This window comes from Acanthamoeba castellanii, assembly GCF_000313135.1.
Source record: "Acanthamoeba castellanii str. Neff unplaced genomic scaffold scf7180000084770, whole genome shotgun sequence".
NCBI lineage: Eukaryota > Discosea > Longamoebia > Acanthamoebidae > Acanthamoeba > Acanthamoeba castellanii.
In genome coordinates, this window is record NW_004457532.1 from 288,798 (window position 1) to 302,761 (window position 13,964).

At 52.4% G+C, this 13,964-nt stretch overlaps 4 protein-coding genes across 4 annotated transcripts; 3 read left to right on the forward strand and 1 right to left on the reverse strand.

The window, feature by feature from the left end:
- Window positions 1-263: 263 nt before the first annotated feature.
- On the forward strand, window positions 264-4,661 carry ACA1_264450 (RhoGAP domain containing protein; the record flags this gene model as incomplete). Its single annotated transcript, XM_004341308.1, has 17 exons — window positions 264-340; window positions 385-665; window positions 749-1,074; window positions 1,180-1,296; window positions 1,361-1,506; window positions 1,630-1,687; window positions 1,770-1,878; window positions 1,944-2,039; window positions 2,114-2,325; window positions 2,392-2,771; window positions 2,850-2,983; window positions 3,045-3,128; window positions 3,236-3,393; window positions 3,482-3,551; window positions 3,636-3,805; window positions 3,862-4,117; window positions 4,210-4,661. The coding sequence occupies 17 exons, from the start codon at window positions 264-266 to the stop codon at window positions 4,659-4,661; spliced, it is 3,126 nt and encodes a 1,041-aa protein (XP_004341356.1).
- A 174-nt stretch (window positions 4,662-4,835) lies between these two features.
- Window positions 4,836-6,001, reverse strand: ACA1_264460 (GTPbinding protein; the record flags this gene model as incomplete). The annotated part of the gene is made up of 7 exons (XM_004341309.1): window positions 4,836-4,878; window positions 5,036-5,157; window positions 5,234-5,295; window positions 5,375-5,516; window positions 5,631-5,709; window positions 5,826-5,876; window positions 5,946-6,001. The coding sequence occupies 7 exons, from the start codon at window positions 5,999-6,001 to the stop codon at window positions 4,836-4,838; spliced, it is 555 nt and encodes a 184-aa protein (XP_004341357.1).
- A 318-nt stretch (window positions 6,002-6,319) lies between these two features.
- Window positions 6,320-6,725, forward strand: ACA1_264470 (uncharacterized protein; the record flags this gene model as incomplete). Its single annotated transcript, XM_004341310.1, has 3 exons — window positions 6,320-6,510; window positions 6,536-6,625; window positions 6,680-6,725. 3 exons carry the CDS (start codon window positions 6,320-6,322, stop codon window positions 6,723-6,725), a joined length of 327 nt encoding a protein of 108 aa, XP_004341358.1.
- A 6,341-nt stretch (window positions 6,726-13,066) lies between these two features.
- Window positions 13,067-13,875, forward strand: ACA1_264480 (uncharacterized protein; the record flags this gene model as incomplete). The annotated part of the gene is made up of 4 exons (XM_004341311.1): window positions 13,067-13,144; window positions 13,215-13,271; window positions 13,595-13,690; window positions 13,771-13,875. 4 exons carry the CDS (start codon window positions 13,067-13,069, stop codon window positions 13,873-13,875), a joined length of 336 nt encoding a protein of 111 aa, XP_004341359.1.
- Window positions 13,876-13,964: the final 89 nt, after the last annotated feature.

The window sequence follows — 13,964 nt, forward strand, 5'->3', positions numbered from 1 at the left end:
CGCCCCGCAGCGACACAGGATTTTCGTTAACGTGGTGGAAGGTGGCAGGCCCCCCTGGCTATGCGAACTGGCGAGAGGCGCCAGCAGACACCCACCACCCGTCTCCATTATTGAGAACAGGCCCGTACGCGCGAGTACCACAATCATCGACGTCAACAGCGACATCTACTACTAGTACCGCATCGAGCGGTGAGACTTAATGGACCAAGAAAGCTCCCCTCGAGGAGGTACCTCGCCCCGTACTCGAAGTTCTCCTCGCGACGATGACCCGAAGTGGCACGCAGAAGCAAGCCGAGGAAAGCACGGCCCTCACCCTCTGCGCCCTGAGCACGAGAGGGAAGTAAAGGCGGTACGCGACAGGTCGTCGAGTACGGATAGCCCCAGGATCGCTGGCCAACAGGAGGAAGCCGCCGGCCCGCTGGTGCGAAGGAAACTCTCCGTTGAAACACGCAATCAGCCTCCGCTCTCGCCACGAGGTGCCTCTGGGGGGGACGACTCCCCCAGCACGAGCCCCCACCTCCTCAAGGAAAAGGTGGCGCAGCTGCAGGTGCGGCGCTCCTCCTACGGCCCCAGCCACCCTCCCCCCAAGTGGGAGGGACTCGAAGGGGTCAAACTCGAGGATCGCATCAAGGGTCTCTCGGCCTCATTCTCTCCGCTCTTCCCCCGTGCGTTATCCTCCCGCCCTCCACGCGTCGTGTTGGACTGCAGCCCCCTCTCCCCCTTCTGCCCTAAAGCTCCCCTCCTCCAGAACCGCCACACGCGGTTGAAGAGGCAGGCACCGTCCGTCCCCGCCGGCTAGACCCGAGCAAGCTCTCCGCCTTAGCGACCGTGCTCCCCCAAGGCTCGGACAGTCCCAGCGCTGGCGTGAGCCACATTGGCCGGCTTCCACCCGGCGCGCCTCCCATCCGCTTTCTGGGCTTCGGCCCCGATGCCCACACCAACCCCGAAGACGCCGCTGGCGCCGCTGCGGATTTGCTCAAGAACTCGGTGCTGCTCACCATCGACGTCCCGGACTTGGGCACCTCCGTCAAGTTGCGGTTCCGCGTCACCTCGTCCGTCGACGCCGCCAAGCAGGTTCAACTCTCAGCTGTGGTCCTCACACAAGAAACCTGCACATGCCAAGCGCTCACACGACACGACACGACACGACCAACGACACGACACGAACTTCCACTGCAGGTTTTGCATCGGAAGCTGCTAAAGGACGAGCTTCTCGCAATGGACTTTTGGAACCCCGTCACAGGCACGTCTCTGCGACCCGACCGGAACCTGCAGGACTATCTGGTTCAGAACGAGGTGCGGCGCTGTCGTAAGCGACCAACACGCCCCCTTCTTCCTGGGTGCACTCACTCTCGTACAGGATCGTCTCGTACTTGCGACCGAGCATTCCCCGTCAGCTGTGCAGACCAAGGTCCGAGTCGAAGTAGAGCCCACACGCCTCGTGGAGACCGTGCTTTGCTACAAGGAAACAACGGTGCTGGGCCTTATCCAAACCATGAATCGAAAGTACGGTGGACACATTTCTTTTTGTACGCATGCGTCTAACAGTCCTATACACTCACTTGTCCTTCAATCATAAAGGGGGGTACCACTGGAACACGTTTCTCTCTATGGCTTGTGGCGAGGGAGAGATGGCCCGTGGCTAGACGAAACGAAGCTCGTGAGCTCATATGGTCTGGAGCAATCCGTACGTTCGCTAGGGACGGCTTGCAGATGCAACGTGGAAGTCTCTGTCGCCAAGGCTCACTCGTATGTCGCTGTGCCAACAGGATATACTGGTGCTGAGGAGAAGGTTCGCCGAGCCAACCAAGGAGCCTCCTCCTCCTCCTTCGCACGCCAGTGACCAACTCTCGCAAGCGCAACAAGACGCAGCGGACAGTACGAGCTCTCCCCCATTCATTGAGTTCCATCCACTAACCGATCTGTTTTGTTCTCTTGCCCAGCCATCAGAAAGCGGTTCAGAACAACGTCAACGGCGTCGTTTGTGAGGGTGAAAAACTCGCAGGTCAATGTCGACCAGTCGGGCGAGCCTCCTTTTGGTACCGATTCCTAATACCACGCAAGTGCTTTTGGTTGGCGAAACATCATCCTGGCCGTGGTGCTCAATTGTCAGATCCGTCCGGGGCGATCATCGTGGTCAAATTTCTATGCAAGAACAGCGACTTCATCACCATGCTGCGAGTTGGCACCAGGGACTCTACGGACACTCTCCGCGCTCGCATCAAAAAGAAACTGGACGACGTTCACAACTACGATATCTACCTGCCTTCTCTCGCCCGCATGGCTGAGAACACGTGCCTGGAGGACCACCACGTCAAAGAAAGGGTTCGCTTCGCCGCATTGCCCTTTCGTTTCACCAGCTTGACGCGGTTATTCCTTGGATGAACGCAGGATCAGCTGGAGCTGCGTAAGAAGTCCGAGCCTGCGGGGCCTAGCCCCGCTGCCGAGACACTGGCAATCACCGAGGTTAGGAAGGAGGACGCCACACAGAGCAGGCCGACCAAGAAGAAGTCAGAGGGCGGGAGCTCCATCCGGGTCTTCGGTTCCATGCGAAGAAAGAAGGAGAGGGCACTCACCGCATCGGCGCCCCCCTTCCACATGACCGCTGCATCCGCCGCAGCCGCCGCCGCATCTCCGCCGCCTACGCCAGCACCTGCCCCAGTTCCTGCGACGGCGCCCATCATGCCACCCAAGGATGATGACGGGGACAAGCGAAGGAGCAAGATATGGGGCCGGGAGCGAGACCTATTGACTTCGTTCTTCAAGAACCGGTACCGACCCCACCGCAAGCCATTGCCCCCCCCCACGTGAATGCACTAAGGGTGCGCGCATGACGCGTGCGGATACAGACCGGACAAAGACGAGCTCGTGGCAAAGAAGATTCTCGTGCACCCGGACGGTTCGGTCGTTCTCGAGGAGGCGGCCATAATGCTCAATGCCGACGTGGTCAGCCGAACGATCGAGTGGCTCCGACAGCAAAGAGGTATGCGCTAAACTCCCCCACCACCACCACCACCCACTTTCCTTGCAAACCAAAATCGCAGACTTCTTTGAGCTGGAGGGGGTCTTTCGAATCTCGGGTGCCTCCACCGCGGTGAAGCAGATATGGAGCAGCTTCCGCGGGCCAGGTACCTCTTCCCCTCTGTGGCCGTGCGTCTATAGTCTGACCTTGAAGCTGCTTCATAGTATGCCGATCCTCCGTTACTTAACGCTATTGCCCGCCCACACAACCCAGCTGAGGAGATTGACTTCAAGCAGGCCAGCTCTCCCCACGATGTCTGTGGCGCCCTGAAGCATTACTTCCGCGAGAGCTCGGTCCCGCTCATCCCCTTCGAGCACCACCAGGACTTCGTCGCCGCTGGCCGTACGGCCCTCCACTCCGAATGCGCCAATGTGAGTGTGTGGGATGTGTTCTGACGTTACGCGTTGCCTCCCCGCCTCAGAGATCGCTGATGACCGCCAATGTGCTGACGCACTGAAGGCTGCTGTGCCGGCTCTTCCGGCGGATAACATGCGCATGATCAAGGAACTCTTTGGATTCCTTCACCAGGGTACGTCACCACCCAACGGCCAAGGTCTACGTTGTGAGTGTACCATCACGCACACTGGTCTTACCGTGTGGCGCCACATGGCAGTCATGCTGCATCAGGAAAAGAACAAAATGTCGGCCAACAACCTGGGCATTGTGTTCGGTCCCTCGATCATGCGCAATCGCTCCAACACCGTAGATTTCTCCTCCACTGGCCACCAGTCTGCCGCAACCTATGCCATGATTCAGTACTATGACTACATATTTGCCAACGCGGTACGGAACCTCGAGCGCGCATGGTCGCGACCACTCTTGCTCACCCCTATCCGCAGGAGTGGAGGGCAAAGGCGCCTCCGACCGTGCAGCCGTCCCCTCGACATCTGCCTGTGACGCCTCTCTCGCCAGTCCAGCCTGCTTCCCCCGGAGCGTCATCGCTCGCGAAGTCGACCTCCGATGCGTACCGGAAGGAGCGTGGCAACTCCATGCCGGACGAGCACAGGGCTCTCCTGGCGCACGTCTCGCTGTTCGACAAGACCGACGACTTTGCTTTGCTGGGGCTCGCGAAAAAGCTACACGCGGCTGACACCGGTACTCCTTTCCCTCTTAAAAAGGCCAGCCACCCACCAGATCCATCCATCCACCCATCCTGGATCCTCACGACGTGAGGGTGCCTTTCGCAGACACCAAGCTGGCGGAGGTGATGGAAAAGGAGCTGAATGGGCCGAAGTTGGTTGCCCTTTGCCTGGGCTTCGCGCGGGTGATCAGCGACATGACGGAGAAGCGGCAGCACGACGCGGCGGCGAGCAGCAAGCGGAGATCCCTGGGCGAGAGCAAGCTCGCCGAGCTCTTGGCCAACCTCACTTCCTCAAGCGGAAGCTCGAGCCCAACGAGTGCCTCCGCGGAGGAGGGCCTCCATGCCGTAGCGGGCAAGCCCGCCACCGAGGCCGCCAGCGCCAAGAAGACAAGCAAGCGAAAGTCCAAGAAAAAGACCAAGGCCGACGGAGACAACGAAGAGGTGTCGAAGAGGCGGAGCGGGTCCTGGTTAGCGATTCCAGGCAAGAGCGGCAAGAAGGACAAAGGAAGCAAGAAGCGAGGTGATGACTCTGGCGGCGAAGGCGTGCATGCAGAGTAGTCTCCACCCCTCCCTTGCTTATGTAAAATAAATTCCGGTATTGACCCAAATCTCGGCAAACACATCGCTTGTACTGCCGGACGACCGGCGTTGCCCCTTTCCGCTGGGCTCCTTGTGGTGCGGTTCCGACCACCAAGAGTTCGTCATACACGACCTCCCGGCAAAGACGAGGCCTCAACAGGAGCATCCATTTCCCTGGGTTGATGCGTCATAGTCGCTGCAGTGAAGGAGAGGAGGAGTCAGCCAGGAGAGCAGCACGCACATAGGGAGGGAGGAGCAGTCGGGGAGTAGGCAAATACTCAATGTTGCGGATCACATCTCGCCGGCCTTTGTTTGGGCCAGCGGCATTGGTGTCAGCTTTCGTAGACACGTACTGAGCCGCTCTGCGGGCCAGCTCGGCGAAGACCTCGTCCACGCCCGTGTTGTCCTTTGCGCTCGCCACGAAGTGGGCGCAGTCTGCACCGTGGCTCCACTCCTCGGCGTCCCTGGCATTCACCTGCGCCCGCTCACGGTGAGACCACAGCCAGAGCGCCAGCTCACAACAAGGACCAGACCAGGGCAGGGCGAGCGACCTGGCGCGTGGTCTGCAGATCCATCTTGTTGCCCACCACCACCATCGGCACAGCGGCTCCGGCTGCGTGCACGTGAAAGAAAGATGAGAGTCTCATCTTGGCGGCAGGCGGGTGGGTGGAAGGGAGAGCAGTGCGGCGGACCCATGGAGCGGAACTCGGAGAACCACCCTTCAAGGTCGGCGAAGGACTGGCTGGAGGTGACGTCGTAGACCATCAGACACGCATCGGCCCCTCGGAAGTAAAGGGGGCTCAGGCTCCTGTACCGCTCTTGCCCCGCCGTGTCCTGAGTCCGCACACGCCACCGCAGCCACCCACACAACGCCCACCCGCCGTTCACCACACACTCGATGCGATGGAGGCAACTCACTCGCGCGGGCGCGCGCGAGGGCTCACGCACCCACATCTCGAGCTTGATCAGGACTCCGTCTGCGAGAAGGTCCTTTGTCACGAATGCCGCCCCGATGGTGGAGTCGTGCCTGGGCAGGATGTGATTACAAATGGGTCGGAAACCCATTGTCGGAGTCAAATGAGCGACAACCACCACCACCACACCATTGGGGGGGGGGGGTGGAGGAGTGACGTGAGCACGCACTTGTCGAACTTGTTGAACACAAACCGCTGCACGAGGGCCGTCTTGCCCACCCTGGCCGACCACTGTGGTCAGCATATATGCATGCAGGCGCCTATTGCGGGGTGTAGTGGTGGGGTGTACCCGCAGTCGCCCACAATGACCACCTTCACCGTAAACTTTACTGGTGCTGCCGCCATGCCTCCCTCTGTCTCTGCCTCCTCTGTCTCTAGAGACTGTTTCTTTGGATCGAGGTAAACGCGTTTGATGAAAGAGATGGAAGGGCTCTTGGACTCCGGAAGACGTGGGGGGGAGGCTAAAGGGAAAGCGAAGAAGAAAGTGGCGACTACGTTTTTGCCGCGGAAATGAAAATAAAGAGAAAAAAGAGGAAATGAGACTGTTTCTGAAAAGAAAGAGGAGGAAAAGGAAGTCACCACGACGTCCAACAATGAGGCCTTCCTCGTAGTGCTAGATGGCGAACGCCACCCGAGCGCCCCCGATTCGCACTGGGCCGGATGATGTACTACAAGAATTATAAGCTCTTCTTCAACGCCTACATCAAGGCTTCGCGCCTTCGGTGGGTGCTCGTGACGCCACAGAACGCCGCCTCCATCATGCGCCTCGTCAAGGAGGCCTTTGTGCGCAAGTCGGCCCCGAAGAACGGCGAAGGGATCTTCACTCAGGAGTTCATCCGCACGCTCCTCGCCGGGTACGCCCGCGCTTCGGCTCGGCAGTGTCATCATCACGCGTGTGGGCAAGTACAACATAAAGATCATGATCAGCCACGATCCCGACACCGGCAGGCAGCTCCGCGATGCCCTTTGGTGTCGCCGAGCGCGCGGGTCATGGCGTTGTGCACCCCGTCGAGTCGCACGTAGGTCTGGTTGGGGTCCGCGGGTCGGGATGCGAACGACGCCCCGGTGAGCTCCACGCGCCGATCCTCGCGCTCGCTGGCGTGTGGCTTGTGGTCCAGCGTGGTGAGCTGCTTGTGTCCGATGGTGGGCCGTGCGATGATGGCCTCGGAATCGCCCACCAATGCCCACCACAGCACGGTGCCATCCTATTGCCACAGGCACACGGTGGCCGTACTGCCCGAGTTGCGATGATGGTGCATGTGGATCAGTGTTGAGCTGGCGCTGCGCCTGCCAGAAGGCGAGCACGAGTTTGGCGTTGATCTCGCCCGATCGGCGTCGTCAAGGTCGAGCGCATCGCCGAGGTGGTGGGCCATGCACTCAGGCAGCATCTTGCGCAGGGCGCACGACTCCGTTGAGAAAATGTAACTCCGATCTCGTCTCACCAATAAAAGGGCTATGAAGACAATGACTCAGTTGTCTTTTGTCTCACAGAACACATACACTGAGTTACTCTGCTCAACAGGTTATGGACCCACGCTCATGATGACGCACAAAGGAGGTCATTGCTTTACACTGAAGACAGCTGCTGACTAGTCACCTGCCTGCACTGCCATCAGAATGGCATCACCCAGTGACAGTTCCAGGAATTTGTCACTTGCTGCAGTCTGTTGTGGATGGAGGGTGTCTCACAACCAAGCCCTTCATTGTTAGATTTCTCAATGAAGATTAGCACCTTGACCAAAACAATGTAACCACAGAGTTGTGGTCTGGAACCTCATCAAGCACTGGCAGTGGGAGAATGTCTACAAAGTTCTGCCAGCTGCTGCAGGGACAGAACTCAGCTGGATCATCCTCAACCACATCTCCAGCTTCAAGAACTACATCAACTCAGCAGGCTCAGTTGTCCTGAATGCTTTCAAGAAGGCCCTGAACTACTACACCCTCAGCCAAAACCCACTCTTCCAGATCACACATGGCAAAAAAACTGTTACCAACTACAATGCTCTCATGGAGCACCTGGTATGTCCACCACCTTCATATTCCAAACCATTACTCATCACCCCACACCTCTCAGAAAACACTCAAGGGTCATGCTGCACCAAAGCCCACCACTCTGCAGAAGTACTCTACTACCTTAAGGGCCCTGTTCAATGCTCCAGGAGTGGTGGAGTATGTTATTTCTACTCTAACTCTTCACCTTTGTTTTGAGGATGCAGCAACTTGCCTATCAAAGTCTTATGGTGTTGGATTCTACATCTCCTCATCTCCCTCCAACATTGCCAATGCCATCACCTCACTTGAGTCACACTCCACCCTCCAGGTCTTCTGCCTACTCCACTTCTACTACAGCTCCCCAACTTACTCCAGCTCCATGCCCACCTCTGAACCTCTTGTCAGTGGCTTTGATGTTCTCATCTTCAGCCACAAGAGGGGTAACATGTCCGCCATCTGGCATCCTCTGGCCAGTGACACCATCCCAGAACCCTTCTGCTATCTGCACCACATCCCCATCCCACACCCAATGTGTGAGGTTGTCCACTCTGCTCCTGCTTTCCTCACTGCTCAATCATTGGACCGCACCCTGCTTCACATTGGCCTCTACAGCTTCCTCATCCAGAGCTTAGAGCTTCCCAATCCTTCTCCCCACCCCATCACATTGCCCACCACTCCCTACCACATTCTCCATGAGGCAAATCCCACCTACTACCTCTCCTTCTGTGCTGCCCTTTACTCCAGCTTTGTCTGCCTCTCCTCTACCCCCATAGCAGAGGGCAACATCTCCTCTCTCACCAACTGGCTCCTCACCTTCCACTCTAAATTCCTGGAGGAGTCAGATCTCACAGCCATCACTTCCTTCCTACAAGGCCTAACTTCACATCCTGCCCTTGCCCCTCTCACACCCAAGACCAGCTCCTCCTCTTCTGGTCCATGGAAAGTGTGGAAGTCCATTGGCTAATGTTTCCCTCCACTCTGTTCTGTTCCTCATTTCAACAAAATACATTAGCCCTTTTTTACACTTATGCCTTGAAATTCTTCATTGCCCCCATCTGCTTTTACCATGACCTACACCATTTTTCCCTGTTTTGCCACTCTCTGTACATATTTTGCCAAAACCACTCACACACCATGTTCAAAAAAGTACTGCTTTCGCTGCACATACACATATATCACTTGTACAGATTTTACTTTACAAAAGGTGCCACTGGCACCTTTTTCTGGACACAGTGTTTATGTGTGTTCTGGAATGCATTGACAATTCCATTAATTAACCATATGATTGGCTTATGATATTGTTGACAGTCCCTGATGTGCATTGGGAATTTTATTTGTTGACAATTCCAAATGTGCATTGGGAGCTTCAACTTGTCCAGAGTCCCACAATGTGCATTGGTATTTTTACTGGTCAACAGGCACACCACATGTGCATAAAGCTGTGCTAGTGTTGAAGGATGTGGCATTTGTAACTTGCGCCAGTTTCTGATGTGCATTTTACTCCACAACCACCATGCATAGGCAATTTCTTAGTTGTCATTGACAAACACAAATATCTAGTATTCCTTGCTAATGTTACTGCTGTACACAACAGAAATACATGGTATTCCTTGTGTCTGTTAGAGCTGTTGCTTTTTGGAATACAGTTTAAAAGCCCAGGTTGTGGCCATAGTTTCTTATCTACAACATGTCAACACATCCAGCACAACACCACACCATCTTGAAGAGGACCTGGCATCCTCAATTCTTGACTCTCTCTTTACACTGTCACTTCAGCCTGTTCCTCACACCCCAAGAAAACAACTACTATGCACTGCAGAGCAACACACACCTAAAAAACACAGGACCCTGGTCACTGCTGACACACTTCAGGCCCTTCACATTTGAATTGCTGCATGTCTTTTTGCCTCTCTCACTTCACATCTGATGAATTGATGGCCATTTCTGCCCCCTATGCAGAGAGGAATGAGCATGAGTGAACTCAATTCTTGAACAACACAATGTCTGTCACCTGCACTTCTCTGGTACCCTTATGCCACTTCAAGTTGCGACTCAATGGCTTGCCTGTCTGCCTCACTGCTTTTGAAGGTGCAGCACCATTCCTCCTTTGATATTGCCACCCATTTCTGTTATTGCTGCTACCATTTTACATTTATCCTTCCACCTCTAGGCTCATGGCTTCAGTCACACCAAGTGGCGTTCAGCTCTTCAGGTGGTTATTGTTGGAGGCTGGGTACCTATGACACCTGTGGCCACCAACAGCCTTCTAATGCAACCACCAACTCACACCTAACTTGTGGTGATTTGAAATGAGAGGTCACAAATGACTGGAATTTTTGTTGTGCTAAAATCATGTGAGATTTGACATTTTTGATTTATAGGGCAGTTTTGAAGATTTGGAGCTGCACATGTGATTTTGACATGCTAGACTGCTGCATATAAGTGATATTGAGAGACTTGAGATGAAAATGATTTCATAAAAACTTGGAATTTGTGGAGTTAAAAGTGATTTTAGCAGTGTGAAATGGAGTGGAATTTTAACTTCAGGAATAGTGCTCTAATTCAGCACAAATGTGAAGAATGAAGTTTAGTGCATGTGTGCAACTGACTGAATATGGTGTGAGGTTGTACATGAACTGGAAGTGAGGGCAGCATGTTGGCCACTGATTATGGAATTGATGGAGGGGGTGAAAGCAAAAGCAAGGTGCATTTTGAGGTTGTTCCAAGGAGCACTGACACAAAACAAGGTAGAGTCAGATTTTACTTTGTGCCAACACATCTGTGATAAACAAACAAATGGTAGGTCAAATGCGTAGTCATCATGTATGTGTACACAATAAAGTAAGCATCCAGTTTTACAGTTTTTGTTGTTGTGTTTGTGTATGTGATACAACTTTTGAGATGGGTTGGAGCGAGCACTTGTCATGGAGGTTCAAAAGGTACATCAAGAGGTTTGCCCAGTCAGCCCAATGTGCCATATGTGGGGCACTGTAACAAACCTCAGGTGCTGTGTGCAATATGCAACACCAACAACTTACTTCCTTCTTTTTCCCCTCCTGAGTGGCTCAGGATCAAGCAGTTCTTTGGTGTGGGTTGGGCTAAGGTGACCAGAGTCTTTGTCCAGATCAGGCCAGTCTTTCTGCATGCTAAGAAGCTGTGACTGGAGCGCAGGTCTCATCTGGTTGTTGAGATCCAGTGAAACATCTGCACACATGAGGGAATTGTAGGAGGCAGAGGTGGGTGGGTCAGCAGTCAAGTGGTAGGACCCATCAACACTGTGTCTGGAAAAAGGTGATAGTGGTACTTTTAAATGAAACTAAAAACAGGTGTACATGAGATAAAAACACTGCAGAATTTGAATGTACACAGAGAAGAGAAGTTTTATTTACAGGTGTCTAAATATTTCTTGAAGGGTGGGTGGGGGAACTCCAGTGTTGGCGTTAAAGTCAAAGCCACAAGCTAAAACAGACCCCATTGGAACAGTGCTTTCTGAGCCATGGTCAGTCCAGTGCCATTAGTGAAGTTCCACCAGTGGACATGGAGCCTCTTATGGAGAACACTGATGATCTTGCATATCCAAAAGTCCTGAGTGTCTTCATCAGCATCAGCCTGGACAGCAACCCACTGACCAGGAGCAAAGTTGAAATGTTGGACTTGGGGTGTAGTCCATGTGTGGACAACCTTGACCCTGGTTTGGAGATGGAACAATGGACCATCAAGGAGAGGATTAGTGATGGGGTGAGTTGTGAGTCCATCAAAAATCAAGTTATCACAGGTGGGTTGGGAGCTTGAAACAAGAGCCTCATGTGCTTCAAAGATATCAGCCCACTCACTAAGCTCAGACTCAAGGAACAGTGGAGCATGGCAGTTGTCAGCCAACTCAGTAAGCACTTCAGGCGGAAATTGCTGAGGAGGGATAGTGAAAGGTGCTCCTGATATGGTTTGTGTAAGTTGTGATATCTTTTGGTAGGGTGTGTGCAACTTAGTGAGGAGGAAGGGGAGCAAACCAGTCAGAATGGATGTGAGAAGCTGGTGTGGCTCAGAGTAGGCTCCTTGGGTGTGGTAGGCTTTGTCCCAGATCACTGGTTTGCCTGAAGCATCACAGAAAAAATGGAAAACATGGGGGGTGGAGTGACCAGTCAGGCCATGCATGTGATTTCCAAGCCAGCTCTTCCAGTCCCAAACAGTTTCAAGGGTATGCAGGGAAGGAGCTGGGCTGGTGGATTGGTAAGCCTGCTCAAGAAAACCTGAAAGTTGACTGAAATTTGAAGATGAAGTTAGGAAGGTGAACAAAAAGGGGCAATCATTAATGCTGACAGATGTGCATTGGGTAATGAGTCAACAAATAAAAAACCTGATGCACATCAGGAAAACAATCAACACAAAAAAAGAGTGATGACCATTACCTTGGGGTGTGAATGGAAGAGGTATGGAACTTTGTCTGAGCAGTGGAGAAGAGCTGGTCAATGTCTTCATGTGTATGCCCAACCAACAGAAAGCTCAGGTAGACCTCTTGGAACATATCTAGGCTGACCAGGAGACTGAGGAAGGCAAGCATGAAGACATTCTTGTTCTCAGCAGCACAATTGTCAGCCTGCAGGTAGAGGATAGAAGGGTGAGTGTTGGAGGTGGTGTTAGTCAAAAGGCGAGTTCAGATGTGGTGAAAGAGTGTGGAGATGACAAGGTTAGCATCTTTTGGCCAAAAGGGCTGAGGGTGTAGAAAGAGGTGTTTGCCATGGCTGTGGTCAATGAGACCACCAAGAACCATGGTGAACCGCCCAGCTGATGCTGGACAAGCACTACCAAAGCATCTGAGGCTTCACTGTGCTCATTGAGAAGGAGTTCCTCAGCTTCAGACATAAATTTGATGAGTGATACAGCATGTGATCACACACACTCACCTTCTCCCACATTCTGTCATTGGCAGTGGTCAGATGCCTTGGGAGTTATTGTTTATGCTGTGAGATTCTCATTCCATTTCAATTAGGGAAGTGGCAGGTTGTACCAAACTCTTCCTCATTTGTTCTGTCCATTCACATCCTCAAGAAGGAAGCAGACAATAAAGGGCTTGGTGGTGAGGAAACCACCACGACACTGTCAACAATGGAGTGCAGAAGGGGACAAACACCAGTGACAGTGACTGGGCTATGTCACTCTGGAAGAGGGTGATATGAGTGGACACTGGAACATGCAACATCTTGAATTAAGGGCTTTACCAAAAACAATGCATTTGCAAACATCCACCTTTCACCATGAATGCCAATGGAGCGTTGATGGTTATAATGCACATCATCTCACCCATGAAGACAGTGAAATTTCAGAGTGGGCTGTCACCATTGGTGGCCTTGATCCTAACACTTTTTAAGAAATGTCTGCAAAAAAGCTCATTGGTTGAGCATAGTCCTTTTAAGGCTGAACATGGTGCAATGGTCATTTTTCTGGAAGGAGAGCGACCTCAAGAAGAAGAGCCTCAGCAAACTTCAAAACATGTGCACAGTACATCAATAGCACAGTTTGTTTAATGAAAGTAGTGTGATTTAATTGAATCATGTGTCTTGCACTTCAGAATTACTTTGCAAGTGTGGCAGAGGTGGAGAAGAACAAGACAAAACTGACTGAATTGGTATGCACCATCCCATTGTGTATGTGTATGTGATGAAATCTTATTAGCATTTATAGACACAATTTCATTGTGTATGTGTATGTGATGAAATATCATTTTAAATATACAATAAAACTAAGTTTATGCCATCCTTTCATTTTGTGGTGTTGTCCCATCATAATAACAGTTGTTTCATTATACTCCATAATTCCATTATATTCAACATATTTACTCTTATAATCAATTATAACCACCATTTTATATAAGTAATCTATTGTGTATGTGTACACAATAGAACAACTGATATATTCTCATCAATGAAGATCATTCTTGACTCTCAGCAGACCATACCTGAGACTCAAGAGCAAGAATCTGAAAAAAATAGCACCACTGGAGCCAGCTCCATCACAGAGATGTCACAAGATTTGCTTGGAGCACTGGTACCTTTATAGGTAAGTGTGTTTGATTTTGAATGAAATGTAGTCCTTTGTAAATCTCACCAATCCTGTACTTTCTTCAGGTTGAAGTGACAGCCCAAACAAGACCTGCCAGAGAGGAGCAAGTAACCCTGCCACCTGCCATGGCCACTGATGAGGAGCTGTTGAAGCTCCTGAAGGAGGTATAACTTGCAGTCATTTGCAATGAGAGGTCCAGTCATTTTGAAAAGTTGTGTTATCAAAACCATTTTTATGAGCTTAAACTCACAAACAAAAT